Consider the following 12,573-nt stretch of genomic DNA (forward strand, 5'->3'; position numbering starts at 1 on the left):
TCATCCAGTAAAATTCAATTCAAATTATCACTTGTTCCAAACCACGTTTCTGGATTATAGATGGATCAAAATCAGCCTTAACTTACATATACCACTGTTCTGTTACTGTGACAGCAGCAACGTCAGACTATTCTTGGAGAAAATCTAAGAGTGGCTAAAATTGGTTCTGTAAGTCAGCAAAGCCCAGCTTAGATTGCCCCAGCTCAGCTCAACTTGCTCGTTGTGTGGTTTTCGGTAAAACACTGGGCTTTCTGCACCATTAAGTTACCTGCAAATTTGAAATAGTATCTTGCCCACCAGCGGGTTACGATGATTCAAAGAGTGAATATGGCTAATAGATCGTGTTCTAAAATATAGTGCGACATGGATTCCTGGCATTTGTAGAGATACGAAGAAGGGTGTGTGTGTGTGTGTGTGTGTGTGTGTGTGTGTGTGTGTGTGTGTTCTCTATTACAAATGAGATAAAATGTTACTAGACACGGAAACAGGTGCTTCCATAGCCGAGTGTTCAAAGGATGGAATAATTAAATATCAAATATAATCATCTTAGGAAAAGAAATGACATTACAACTGAACCCTAAGTACTTTAATTATATAGTATATTAAATGCACTTTCATGTGAATTAGCTCACTTAATCCATATAACTTGGTAACATTACTTTGATTTATAGAAGCAGAAATCAAGAATGGAAACTTAAATTGTACAAGGCTTAACTGAATTAGAAAGAGCCATGATTAAGAAATATTTTAGAAGCCTGGTAGTACAAAAGGCTACGTGCTTGTCTATGCAGAGCTAATCAGGGTTCAATCCCTGGCACCCCATATGGTCCCCCAAGTTCCACCAGGATTAATCCCTTAGGACAGAGCCAGGGATAATTTAAAAAAGAAAAAATGAAATATTTTATTTAGAATATGGTATAGCAGACTCAGCACTTGCCCATATGGAAAGAAAACAGGACTAAAGGTAGAAAACAAAAAAATACACAATGGAATACTATATGCATCTGTTAGAAAAGATGACGTCATGAAATTTACACAAAAATGGTTCTACATGGAAAGTATCATGCTAAGTGAAATGAGTCAGAAAGAGAGGGACAGACATAGAAAGACTGCATTCATCTGTGAAATATTAAGTAACAGAATAGGAGACTGACACCCAAAAATAGTTAAGTACCAGGAGGTTCGCTCCATGGCTTGGAGGCCAGCCGCACATGCTGGGAAAAAAGGCAGCTCAGATAGAGAAGGGAGCACCAAGTAATGGGTGTGGGGAGGATCCGCCCAGGATGGGAGATGCATGCTGAAAGTAGGGTATAGACAGAATATGATTAGCACTCAATACCTCTACTGAAAACTACAACACCCAAAAGGAGAGAACAAAAGGGAATGCTCTGTCGCAGAGGCAGGGTGGGGTGGGGAGTGTGGGGGAAGGGGTGGTGGAAGAGATACTGGGATCATTGGTGGTGGAAAATTTGCACTGGTGGAGGGATGGGTACTCAACCATTGTATAATTGAAACACAAGGACAAAAATTTGTGAGTCTACAACTGTACTTCATGGTGTTTCACTAATAAAAAAAAAGATGAAGTCATGAAACTTACATGGAAAGTATCATGTTAAGTGAAATGAGTCAGAAAGAGGGACAGATATAAAGGACTGCACTCATTTGTGGAATATAAAGTAACAGAATGGGAGACTAACAACCAAGAATAGTAGAGATAAGGATCAGGAGTATTGCACCACGGCCTGGAAGCCATCCTCACATGCTGGGGAAAAAGGCAGCTCAGAGAGACGGGAACACTAAGTAAAGGATGTTTGGAGAACCCGCTCAGGATGGGAGATGTGTGCTGAAAGTAGACTATAGACCAAACATGATTACCATTTAATATCTGCATTGCAGACCACAACACTCTAAAGGGGAGAGGGAATATAAGGGAATGTGCCTGCCGCAGGGCGGGGGAGGTACGAGAGGGGGTAATGGTGAGATACTGGGATCACTGGTGGTGGTGAATGGGCACTGGTAGAGGGATGGGTACTCAATCACGGTATGGGTGAAACGTAAGCATGCAAGTGTAAGTCTGTAACTGTACCTAACGGTGATTCATTAAAATGAAAGATTAAAGAAATCTCATTAGTCATATATTAATTTGCAAGGAGGGTGTAAATCCAGCTATGCTTAGGGCATATTCCTGGCTTTGTATTCAGGATACCTGATGGTGCTCAGGAGAACATATGTAGCAAACAAAATTATTTTTAGATCATTACACCTAAAATATGCCAAACACAGTAACAAAACACACAATGGAGACATTATTGGGCCCGCTTGAGCAAATCGAGGAACAATGGGAGGACATTGCAGTGCAGTGCTACATCAAAAACAAAAGCTTAAGTTTACAAATAAAATATTTATTCTGCACAAAATGAGAGGTCTAATCATAAATTAATATATGAACTGTCTCAAACCAATCATGTAATATTTACAATGTTTATCATCAAAATTGCTTTTATTGTCTATTCAGTGAAACCTAAGTAATCACAGATTGCGGTACCAAAAGAGTTTTTCTTAGTTTTCCAACAGTTGTGACTGATCTTCTTTTGGTCTATTCAAGAGAAAGTTAACTATATCAAGGAGAACATCATCATTAAAACCTTTCACATCATTATCTTCAATACTTTCATAAAGAGGTTTACTTTGTGTCCCCCAACATATATTTTTACGAGGATTATTTTGATCAGCTTGGATAGTCAGTGCCAAAGTATTTAACTGGTAGCAGAAAAAGGCAAAGTATTTTCCATCTGTGATCACACACTGGGAAACAAAAGGTCGAGTAACATCTGCTTCACTCCAGAAACCTGCAGAAGAACATTACAGTGAAATTTATACACAATGTATTTTACCCAAATCAAATACATCAGAGGGTACCAAATCCCTCCTAAAACCTATTTTACCTACAAAATCCCAAAATGTCTGAAGTTATCCCTTCCTATTCCATTCTAATTTCACAGTTCATTTCTGCGTATGATTATTTCTTCTCTTTAGTATCCCTAAATTTATGAAACATCTTTTTTAACAATTCGGGTCTTCAACACTTCATTCACTTCATTTGTCAAGAGTAGCAAGCTCTAATTATGCCAGTCACTTTTGTATCTGGTATATATGTTCAAATTTTCCTTCAAACCGCAACATGTACCATCCAATATGGCCATTTTCTTCACCAAATCTACAAAAGAACTGACTTTTTAAGGACTGTGATCATTTCTGTAGATGTATCCTTTCTTTCTTTACATATTCTGAAGACATGTTATGAAATGCTGTCATTTGTTTATCTTCACATAAGGTTCCAGGATGTCTTCCTACCTTTGCTACTCAAACTGTCTGGCTGCTTCCTTTAGGATGACTGGTTTCCATCCTAAAAGGAGCAGCCCAATTTTTAAGCCCAATTGCCAGTGCCGAACAGTTACTATATTTCCCCATACATCTTTTAATATTAGTCTTACTGGAGCTAGCTTATTATTTAAAAGAGTAATTATTTTTCATTGTATAATTTATATTTATATAATTGGCATTATATAATTTTTAATATGGACTTAATTTTATTACAAAAAGTGTTTTATCTTTCATGAACTGTGCCATTCTAGCATCTTTAAGAAAGCTCTGATTGGAGCCAGAGAGATAGTACAGCGGGTAGGACGTTTTGCCTTGCACGTGGCCAACCTGGGTTTGATCCCTGGCATCTCATATGGTCCCCCAAGCACCGCCAGGAGTAATTCCTGAGTGCAGAGCCAGGAAGCCTCTGAGCGATGTTGGGTGTGATTCAAAACGGGGGGGGGGGAAGCTCTCAGCTCTCATCTTCCTTTTCCTAATTCTGACTTCTATTCCTACTCATTTACTTATATTTTGGAAACCTAAATTAAGCATGTGTCTCAAGTATCTATACAGATGTGACAAGTCAACTATGTGCTCAGCAGTTCAAAGATCCGGTTCAATCCCAGCACTGGAAGGATAACTCCACACATAGAGCTAGAAGCAGCCCAGAGCACTGCCAGTTGTAGCCCAAATACCAGGAGAGAAAGAGTCAGAGCGTGGAGGAGAGGGGCAGAAGAAAACTGACAACATTTAATTCTCTATTAAAATTTCTCCCTGGGAATTTATACAGGATTGATCTAGTTAAATGTAATGTCACTTCAGGTTTTATCATAGAATCCAAACGCTTCACAATGAGCTCTCAAAAAATTAGCCTGGCTTCCTCTATCTCACTCCAAACCCTGCCCCCCTCCCTTTCTACATGAGCTTCCATACCATTCCTAAAACACTTTTAAGTTTGTTCCACATCAGTAACTTTTTTACATGCTATTCCTTTTTGACTGCAAGTGAGCTTTCCCCCAAGTCTATGTATAGTCAACTCATCAGTCAGGTATGCTGAAATAGTCTCTTAAGCTTTCCTTAAAAACAATTGTTTAAATAGATCCTGGCCTATACCTCACATACTATTTTTTAATGTTATTGAGTATCTTTTATTATTTTTTTTTAGGCACCGTGACTTAGAACATTGTTAAGAACGAGCAACAGGCGTACAACGCTCCAATATCGTGCCCTCCACTAAAGTGCCTGCATATCTCCACCAATATCTCGGGTCCCCTCCCACCCCAACCCTATCTCCTTGGCCCTGTTATTTTATTTATTCATTTTACTTTTTGGGTCACACCCGGCAAAGCCAGGGGTTACTCCTGGCTCTGCACTCAGGAATGACTCCTAGTGGCGCTCAGGGGACCATATGGGATGCTGGGATTCGAATCCAGGTCAGCCGTGTGCAGGCAAACACCCTACCCGCTGTGCTATGGCTCCAGCCCCTCCTTGGCCCTTTTACAGGGTAACTCCTAGGGTCTATTATCATTACTATGTTTCTTTATATTCCACATATTCCATATCTGAGATATTATATATTGTTCCTATCAAGAACCTCAGACTTCCTCACTGAGTATGATACCATCGAAGATCCAGCTATACAGTGGGAAATTACATGGTTTCATCTTTTCCTGTTACTGAGCAGTGTTCCATATGTGCATGTATGTGTGTATATGTGTGTATATATATGTACATATATATATACACACCTATGTATGCATGTGTGTATACATGTGTGTATATACACACACATATTCTAGTCCTACTCTAGTGTACTTTCCATATTATCACCAATGGCTAAGATACTATGCTTATAATCATTTACTTTTCTATTATAATATATGCTCTAGGAAAGCAAGACTTCAAGACTATTTTTAAGGTCAACAATACACAATAAGCAGTCACTATTTACTGAACAAATGAATAATCCCCCAATCCTGGATATGGTCTTAGATTACACAGAACAGCTATATTTTGCTATAAAATTCCATCAAATTTTTTTTCTCTATCCGTGACGTATTCAATATGCCAAAAACAGTAACAAGTCTCACAATTTGTTGTGAGATGTTACCGGTGCCTGCTTGAGCAATTAGATGAACAATAGGAGGTCAGTGCTATTTTAAGCAAATTTCTGTATTATATATATGCATAGTCCTAGGAATGATTAAGAACACCATCAGAAAACAAAATACACTCACACAATGGTATGCAAAGTAAAATTCAAAACTGACTGCTACTTCCCAACTTCAAATGCAAAATATTTAATTATGAGCTTAAAAAAACTGTATTTTGTGCCAGCAAGCATTTTACTATGTGTTAAATGCTACATTTCATATTTTATCTACTTTTTCTGGTTTTACTTTAGTGCAGAGGACCAAATCCAGGGAATCACATGTGCAAAGTTAGAACTATAGTGCTGAGCTACTTCTCTGACCTCTACAATTACATTTTATCCAAAGAAAATAATATGAACTACTGAATTCTTAAAATGTCCCTTCTTCCAAAAAAAAAAAATGGCATAAAATTAGGTTACCTTGATACATAGCTTGTGCTCCAGTCCAAGCAAAAAGACTTGCAATAGCATTAGCTCTGTAAGCAACTTCTATCTGATCGGCACAGTTTCTTTTTAAAAGCCGTTCCCTTTCTAATTTGTCATTTAATAGATGAAACTGGGTATGACCATAACAGCATGGATCTGCCGTCCTCGAGCCTGAAGAGCAACAGAAACCAAAAACATCACAGATGAAATGCATATGTAAGACCTCTGGAGTATTACTTTTAAATCCAACCTGTTTCTTCCATACATCAATATGATCAATACACAAAATATTCAAATGAGAATGAGCTTACTTATTTTGTTGATTATAATAAAGCTAAAGCTTCACATCAAAGTACAACCTGCTATCATCAACCTCACTATCACAGAAGAGAAGTCCAAAATACAAGGTAGATTTAACACTTTAAAGTTCCTCATTAGTTCAGTTTTTCAACCCCCTTAATCAAGTGTGATTTATTATTCACCAGGTCACTTGTCTCCCGTTGTTCATCGATTTTCTTGAGCGGGCCCAGTAATGTCTCCATCATGAGACTTTGTTGTTACTGTGTTTGGCATATCAAATATATCACAGGTAGCTTGCCAGGCTTTGCCGTCCGGGCGAGATACTCTCGGTAGCTTGCCGGGCTGAGAGGGGCAGAGGAATCGAACTTGGGTTGGCCATGTTGGCTGCTTGCAAGGCAAGCACCCTACCCACTGTGCTATTGCTCCAGCCCAATATTATTCACCATAAAATACAAATATTTGATAATTTTTAATACATTTCTAAGTAAATAAGTGTAAGAGTAAGTGTTTCACAAGATACAGGCAGTTTTTAAATTTTTTGTTTCTGAGCCACCTATGGGCTGGAGCGATAGCACAGCGGTAGAGCATTTGCCTTGCGTGCAGCCCACACGGCCGATCTGAGTTCAATTCCTCCGCCCCTCGCAGAGAGCCCTGCAAGCTTCCGAGAGTATCTCTCCCACACAGCAAAGCCTGGCAAGCTACCCGTGATGTTTTCGATATGCCAAACACAGTAACAAGTCTCACGATGGAGACGTTACTGGGCCCGCTGGAGAAAATCGATGAACAACGGGACAACAGTGACAGTGAGCCACCTCCATCGGTGCTCAGGATTTACTCCTGGTTCTGTGCTCAGAGATTACTCCTGGGGAGGATCATGGGGCCATATGGGTCGCCAGGACCAAACCCAGGTCAGTCTCATGTAAGCCAAGTGCCTACCTATTGTACTATCTCTTGGACCCCCTGACTTAGTCCTTTGAATATAGTGGACTTTCAACCATAAGTTTCCCATAATTGACTCTCTAAAACCACAATGAAGGAAAACTTACCATTAAAATAGGCCCATTCTATCCTCATTCATCCCATATGGTCCCCCTGCACCAAAAGCAGTTAATTCCGAGTGCAGAGCCAGGAGTAACCTCTGAAAATCACTGGGTGTGACCCAAAGAGCATAAAATGGACCCAAAGGATTACTATAGTTTTCAAGTCAGGTGAGAATGAACAAAGAAATACAGCAAACAAATATGCTTCATGAGGCTAGCTATCAAGTTTTATTAATTTTGGTATCAAAATGGTCATCAAAGTATGTGTCAAACAGACTTCTGTGAAAATGTCGACCACCACCTCATTCTCCTGTTTTACTTTTGAATAAAAACAAGTTTACATTTCTATTCTAGTATAGCCTATAATATGTATTTAACTATTATTTAAATGTAAATACTGCTAATAGAGTAGAAACAAGTAACATTTTACATGATAAAATGAAAGAATATTTTCTTCCCAATTTTCATGCACGTAGCAACAGCCTGCAATTATGGCTTATGTTCCTAGTGGATTAGCTGAATTTCTTGGTCATCCATGTTTATGTAAATAGGGAAACTTACCAGTAAATATGTTATTTTCATATTGCCGCTTGAATAACGGAAGTTTGTCCGGTTTACAACTCATAACAGGGATTTCTAGAGGAGGAGAATAATCCAGTGGCACAAACTGAAAGAAAAAAAGATGTAAGTGAACTCAGAAAAACACCAAATACCATATGTATTTGTCACTATATACTTATAACAAATGTTGTAAACATATATTTGTTACTTTCCTAGTAATTTTTTTTAATTTTGTAAATATTTTAAAGATTTTTTTATCATTTTTATCTCTATCTAATGTTGGGCTAACTCTGACTAGACACTTGTTTGTAGAAATAAAGTTTTCTTGGAACACAGTCATGAACATTCACTTATGTATGATGTAGAACTGCTTTTATTTTTTTTATACCATAAGACTAAAGTGACTAACTGCAACAGAGACTAACATGAAGACTAATACTCCTGGCTCTTTCCAGAAAAAAATCCTCCTACCTCTAAAATTGACATAACACTTAAAAGATACTGCTATCCTCCAAAATAACTCCACACAGCAAAGTGCCCAATTCCTAGCAGTGAAAATGTCTTAGTATTATCAGTATTTTCCTTCCAACATGAAAAAGATAAATATTGTCCTGAAAATTAGTGCTTAACTTCACCTAAGATTATTTGACCATGACTGAATAAGCCATAGCAGCTTAATCATCAGAAGAATTTCAGCTGAAATATATTTGGGAAAAAAAAGATAGATGAAGGGCGAGGAATCCATCCTCCCACTTTTTAGCCTACCACTCCCATTACCTACTCTACCCGTGATATTTCTTAAATTCGATGTCAACAGAATCATGCATTATAAATCCTTACCTCTGGGAGCTGTTTGGATATTCGAATCTGGTTGTGTGGTTTATCATCTATTTGGTACCGCAAAGCATCAACTCTCCCCTTCCGATGACCAGAAGGAATAATTTCTTCACCCCGCAACCAATAAAAATGAACCGGACGTTTACAATCTATCAAAAGATATTAAAATATTTCATCTGATTAATCTGGTTATTTTTAGAATACCAAAGAATATTGGGGCTAGAGAGTACAGCATTTTGAGCACCTGCCTTGCATGTGGCTAACCTAAATTCAAGCTTCAGCACCCCATATGGTCCCCTAAATCTAACAAGATTGATTCCTGAGAGGGGAGGGGAGGGGAGGGGAGGGGAGGGGAGGGAAGGGAAGGGAAGGGAAGGGAAGGGAAGGGAAGGATCTCCGCAATACAAAATGTGATATGTGTAACTTAAATTTTCAAAAACCACTCTTTGATGTAAGAGAGGTTGGTTTACTTGATAATGCAAGTTAAATAACCTGAGACAAATAAAATGTTCCAATATTCACCACCCATTTCTCCCACTATTATTTAAAACCCAGCAACCCATTCAGTTTCTCGGTTTAGTATTAAACATAAAGAAAGTAAGACCAACAGTAATATTAACAGAAATAGAAAGTTTAATGAGAGTCGGAGCCAGCGTCTTCCTCTGACTTTCCAATTCAATACCAACAGTAAGGCTCAAAGGTAAGGACGCCCGTCCGCTTGACTGATCTGAGTCCTGACACTGGCCATCAGTCTGCGTAGTTAGTTCCAGAAGGCTAAGACCACTTGCTTCCCAACACAGAAATTTCCAACAATGCCCGCCTTGAAAGGGAGGGGGAAACTATGTTGGAAAGGAATAGTAAGGAAAGGATAATCAAGTCCCCTTTGAGTGGAAGAGTCAAAAGCCACCCCCTCTGTCGCGGAAACCAGCGGCGGGAGTGGGGTTGGCACACCCGGCAGTGCTCGGAGGCTGCACTCGGGAATCACTCCTGGCAGTGGCGGGGTCCACATGCTGTGCCGGGGACCAAACTGGGGCGAGCTGCATGCCAGGCAAGTGCCCTCTCCAGGCGGGGTCGACAGCAGCATCTGCGTGCAGGCTTTGGGCGCGGGGACCTGAGTCGGTACTGCGCTTTAGCCTCCCCGGCGCCCCAGCAGCGCAGGTTCGAGCCCACACTGCCCCAAGGCCTGCCGCGGAACTCAACGAAGGGCAGCCCCCTGCAGGGGGCGAAAGGCCGAGAAAAGGAAGGGGTGCGAGCCTCGCGCGGGGAGCGGCCCGTCCACCCCCACTCGCCCTCCCGGCGTGCAGGACCCGGGGCTCACCGAGGGCAGCGGAGGCCAGGATCGGGTTGTGCGGACTGAGCAGGCCGGTGAGGGAGGTGACCAGCTGGTCCAGGAAGGCCGAGGCGAGGGCCTGGCGCTCGCGGTAGGTGGGCCCGCGGCGCCGGCGGCGCAGGAAGACGTGCTCTTGCAGCAGGCAGTCGCGGGCGGCGGCGCGCAGGGCGGCCAGGTCCACGGCGGCCGCGCCCGCGGGCTGCGGCGGCTGGGGCAGGCCCGACAGGTACACGGTCTTGGTGAAGCCCTGATACCAGCGATCGGCGTTGAGGGCGAAGGTCTGCGGATAGACCACGTACTTCATGAACTGCATCTTGGTTAAGATCCGTAGCTTCTCGTCGACCGACTCGGCCGCGTGTACCGTCGCCTGCCATCGCTCCACTCGCCGCTGCCTTGCCGCTTTGCTGTCGGCAGTGAGGGAGGCCACAATCGGTGGGTACCGCGCGGTGGAAACTGCCGCGACGTCTGCGCCGGCGACTTCCCGAGCCGCGCTGGCGACCTGCGCCGCGGTATGCAGTGACAGTCGGGGGCCATGGAGCGCAAACCTCAGTCTCCTGGCCGCCGCCATTTTTCTCCCGGTCCGTAAGCGGAAGTCAATCGCTGTCCCCGCCCTCTTACCAGGAAGAACCAATCGGAAAGCGATATCTGAACTAGGCTTGGGATGGCAGATTCTCATTGGACACGAGTTGCTATGTCATGTAGCCAATCAGTTTCTCCAGTTTAGTTCATCTTGATTTGGAACGGCTTGGGTTACTGCAAGGAAGAACTCAGGAGTTCATGTTTTCCGAAGGTTTCAGGAATAGCAACAAGACTTTTATTTTGTTTTTGTTTTTGGGTCACACCCAGCTATGCTCAGGGATTACTCCTGGCTCTGCACTCAGGAATTACTCCTGGCGCTGCTCGGGAGACCATATGGGATGCTGGGAATCGAACCCGTGTCTGCCGGGTGCAAGGCAAATGTCCTACCCGCTGTGCTATTGCTCCAGCCCAGCAATAAAACTTTTAAAAGGAAGTGCTGCCACCTAGATTTCATTTTGAACAAAGGAACCTTCTTGTCAAAAAAAAAAAATGTTTCGGGACATTATGCACTAAAACCTGGCCCTTGTTTTATTTAATGGCACAACACTTTTCTGTTGTAGTCCTTGGGGCTAAAATGATCCTTGAAAATATTGCTGTTCAGGGGCTGGAGAGATAGCACAGCAGGTAGGGCGTTTGCATTGCACGCGCCCGACTCGGGTTCAATTCCCAGCGTCCCAGATGGTCCCCTGAGCACCGCCAGGGGTGACTACTGAGTGCAGAGCCAGGAGTAACCCCTGTGAGTCACTGGGTGTGACCCAAAAAGCAAAAAAGAAAAGAAAAAGAAAATATTACTGTTCAAGTCTTTTTCATAACATTATTCTGGTTTGTTTGCTTTATTTAATGTAGAGTTGGAACGTGCTTTTGCTAAGCAATTTGAATATAGAATCTTTCCAGGTCTTAATATTTTCCCTTTCTCCTCCTTCTATATTTCACACTGTCTGAGACCCATTCAACGTAATAGTAGTCAGTTTAGGACAATTTACACTTACACAGTTTGATTTTTTTCAAGTTTATCTTTGCTAATTCATACTCGAAGGAAAAAGAGGCATCTCAGGGGTGCTTTCTGAAGCCCAGATGCCCCTCCTGGGGATGCTTTGACATACTGGTATACTTCAATGTAAGGACGAGAGGATACAATGCTACTCAAGCCCTGTGGAGCCAAAGATCATTCAGATTGCCCTGTAGCGCTTGGATCTTCCAGGGCCATATCTGGTAATGCTTGGAGGACTCAGGGCTGTATCCAGTAATGATAGTCAGGAGACAAAGTAATGCTGAGAATAGAACCAGGCGTCTGCTTGCAAGGCATGCTATCTTTACAGCCCTTATTTTTTTCCAGCCCAGTATTCCTAATTTTAAAGCAAAATTTTTTCTTACTTGTTCTTTGTCATTGTAAATTAGTAAGCTAATCACTGTATCATTGTCATCCCATTGTTCATCAATTTACTCAAGTGGTCGCCAGTACTGTCTCCATTTGTCCTAGCCCTGAGATTTTAGCAGCCTCACCTTACTCGTCTTTCCCAACACTGTTGTATTGGAGGCTCTTTTAGGGTCAAGGGAATGAGACCTGCTATTGTTACTGTTTTTGGCATATGGAGTATGCCATGGGTAGCTGGGTAGCTTGCCAGGCTTTGCTGTGCGGGCGGGTTACTCTCGGTAGCTTGCCGGGCTCATATATATATGCATATATATATATATATAATTTGTTGCCTGCTGTCTGAACCCCATCAGATATGATGTGGCAATCATGAAAAATGGGTAGGGAGTGTCTTATGATGTGTCCAGGAATATGTTCACTCATTATGTGAACATATACCAAAGTAATAATAGTATATAATAGTGTGATGATTAGGTCTATGAACAGATTAATAAGTGCTTTTGTTCAGTGTTACCTCTGTAAGTGTGTAATTTGTTTTCTGTGACACTGTCGCAGTAACAGAGCATGCAAGTAAATGGTACAGTAAGTGGAAATATCTTTGAATAATGAT

General features: G+C 41.7%; 1 protein-coding gene across 1 annotated transcript; it reads right to left on the reverse strand.

Annotated features, from left to right (window-relative positions):
• Nucleotides 1-2,381: 2,381 nt before the first annotated feature.
• Nucleotides 2,382-10,689, reverse strand: MRPS30 (mitochondrial ribosomal protein S30). Its single transcript, XM_056112108.1, has 5 exons — nt 9,998-10,689; nt 8,683-8,828; nt 7,843-7,948; nt 5,936-6,112; nt 2,382-2,849 (listed from the first exon to the last, which is right to left on the reverse strand). Exons 1-5 carry the CDS (start codon nt 10,683-10,685, stop codon nt 2,560-2,562), a joined length of 1,407 nt encoding a protein of 468 aa, XP_055968083.1. The 5' UTR covers nt 10,686-10,689; the 3' UTR covers nt 2,382-2,559.
• Between the last annotated feature and the right edge of the window lie 1,884 nt (nt 10,690-12,573).

This window comes from Sorex fumeus, unplaced genomic scaffold (genome assembly GCF_029834395.1).
Source record: "Sorex fumeus unplaced genomic scaffold, SorFum_2.1 ptg000015l, whole genome shotgun sequence".
Taxonomy (NCBI): domain Eukaryota; kingdom Metazoa; phylum Chordata; class Mammalia; order Eulipotyphla; family Soricidae; genus Sorex; species Sorex fumeus.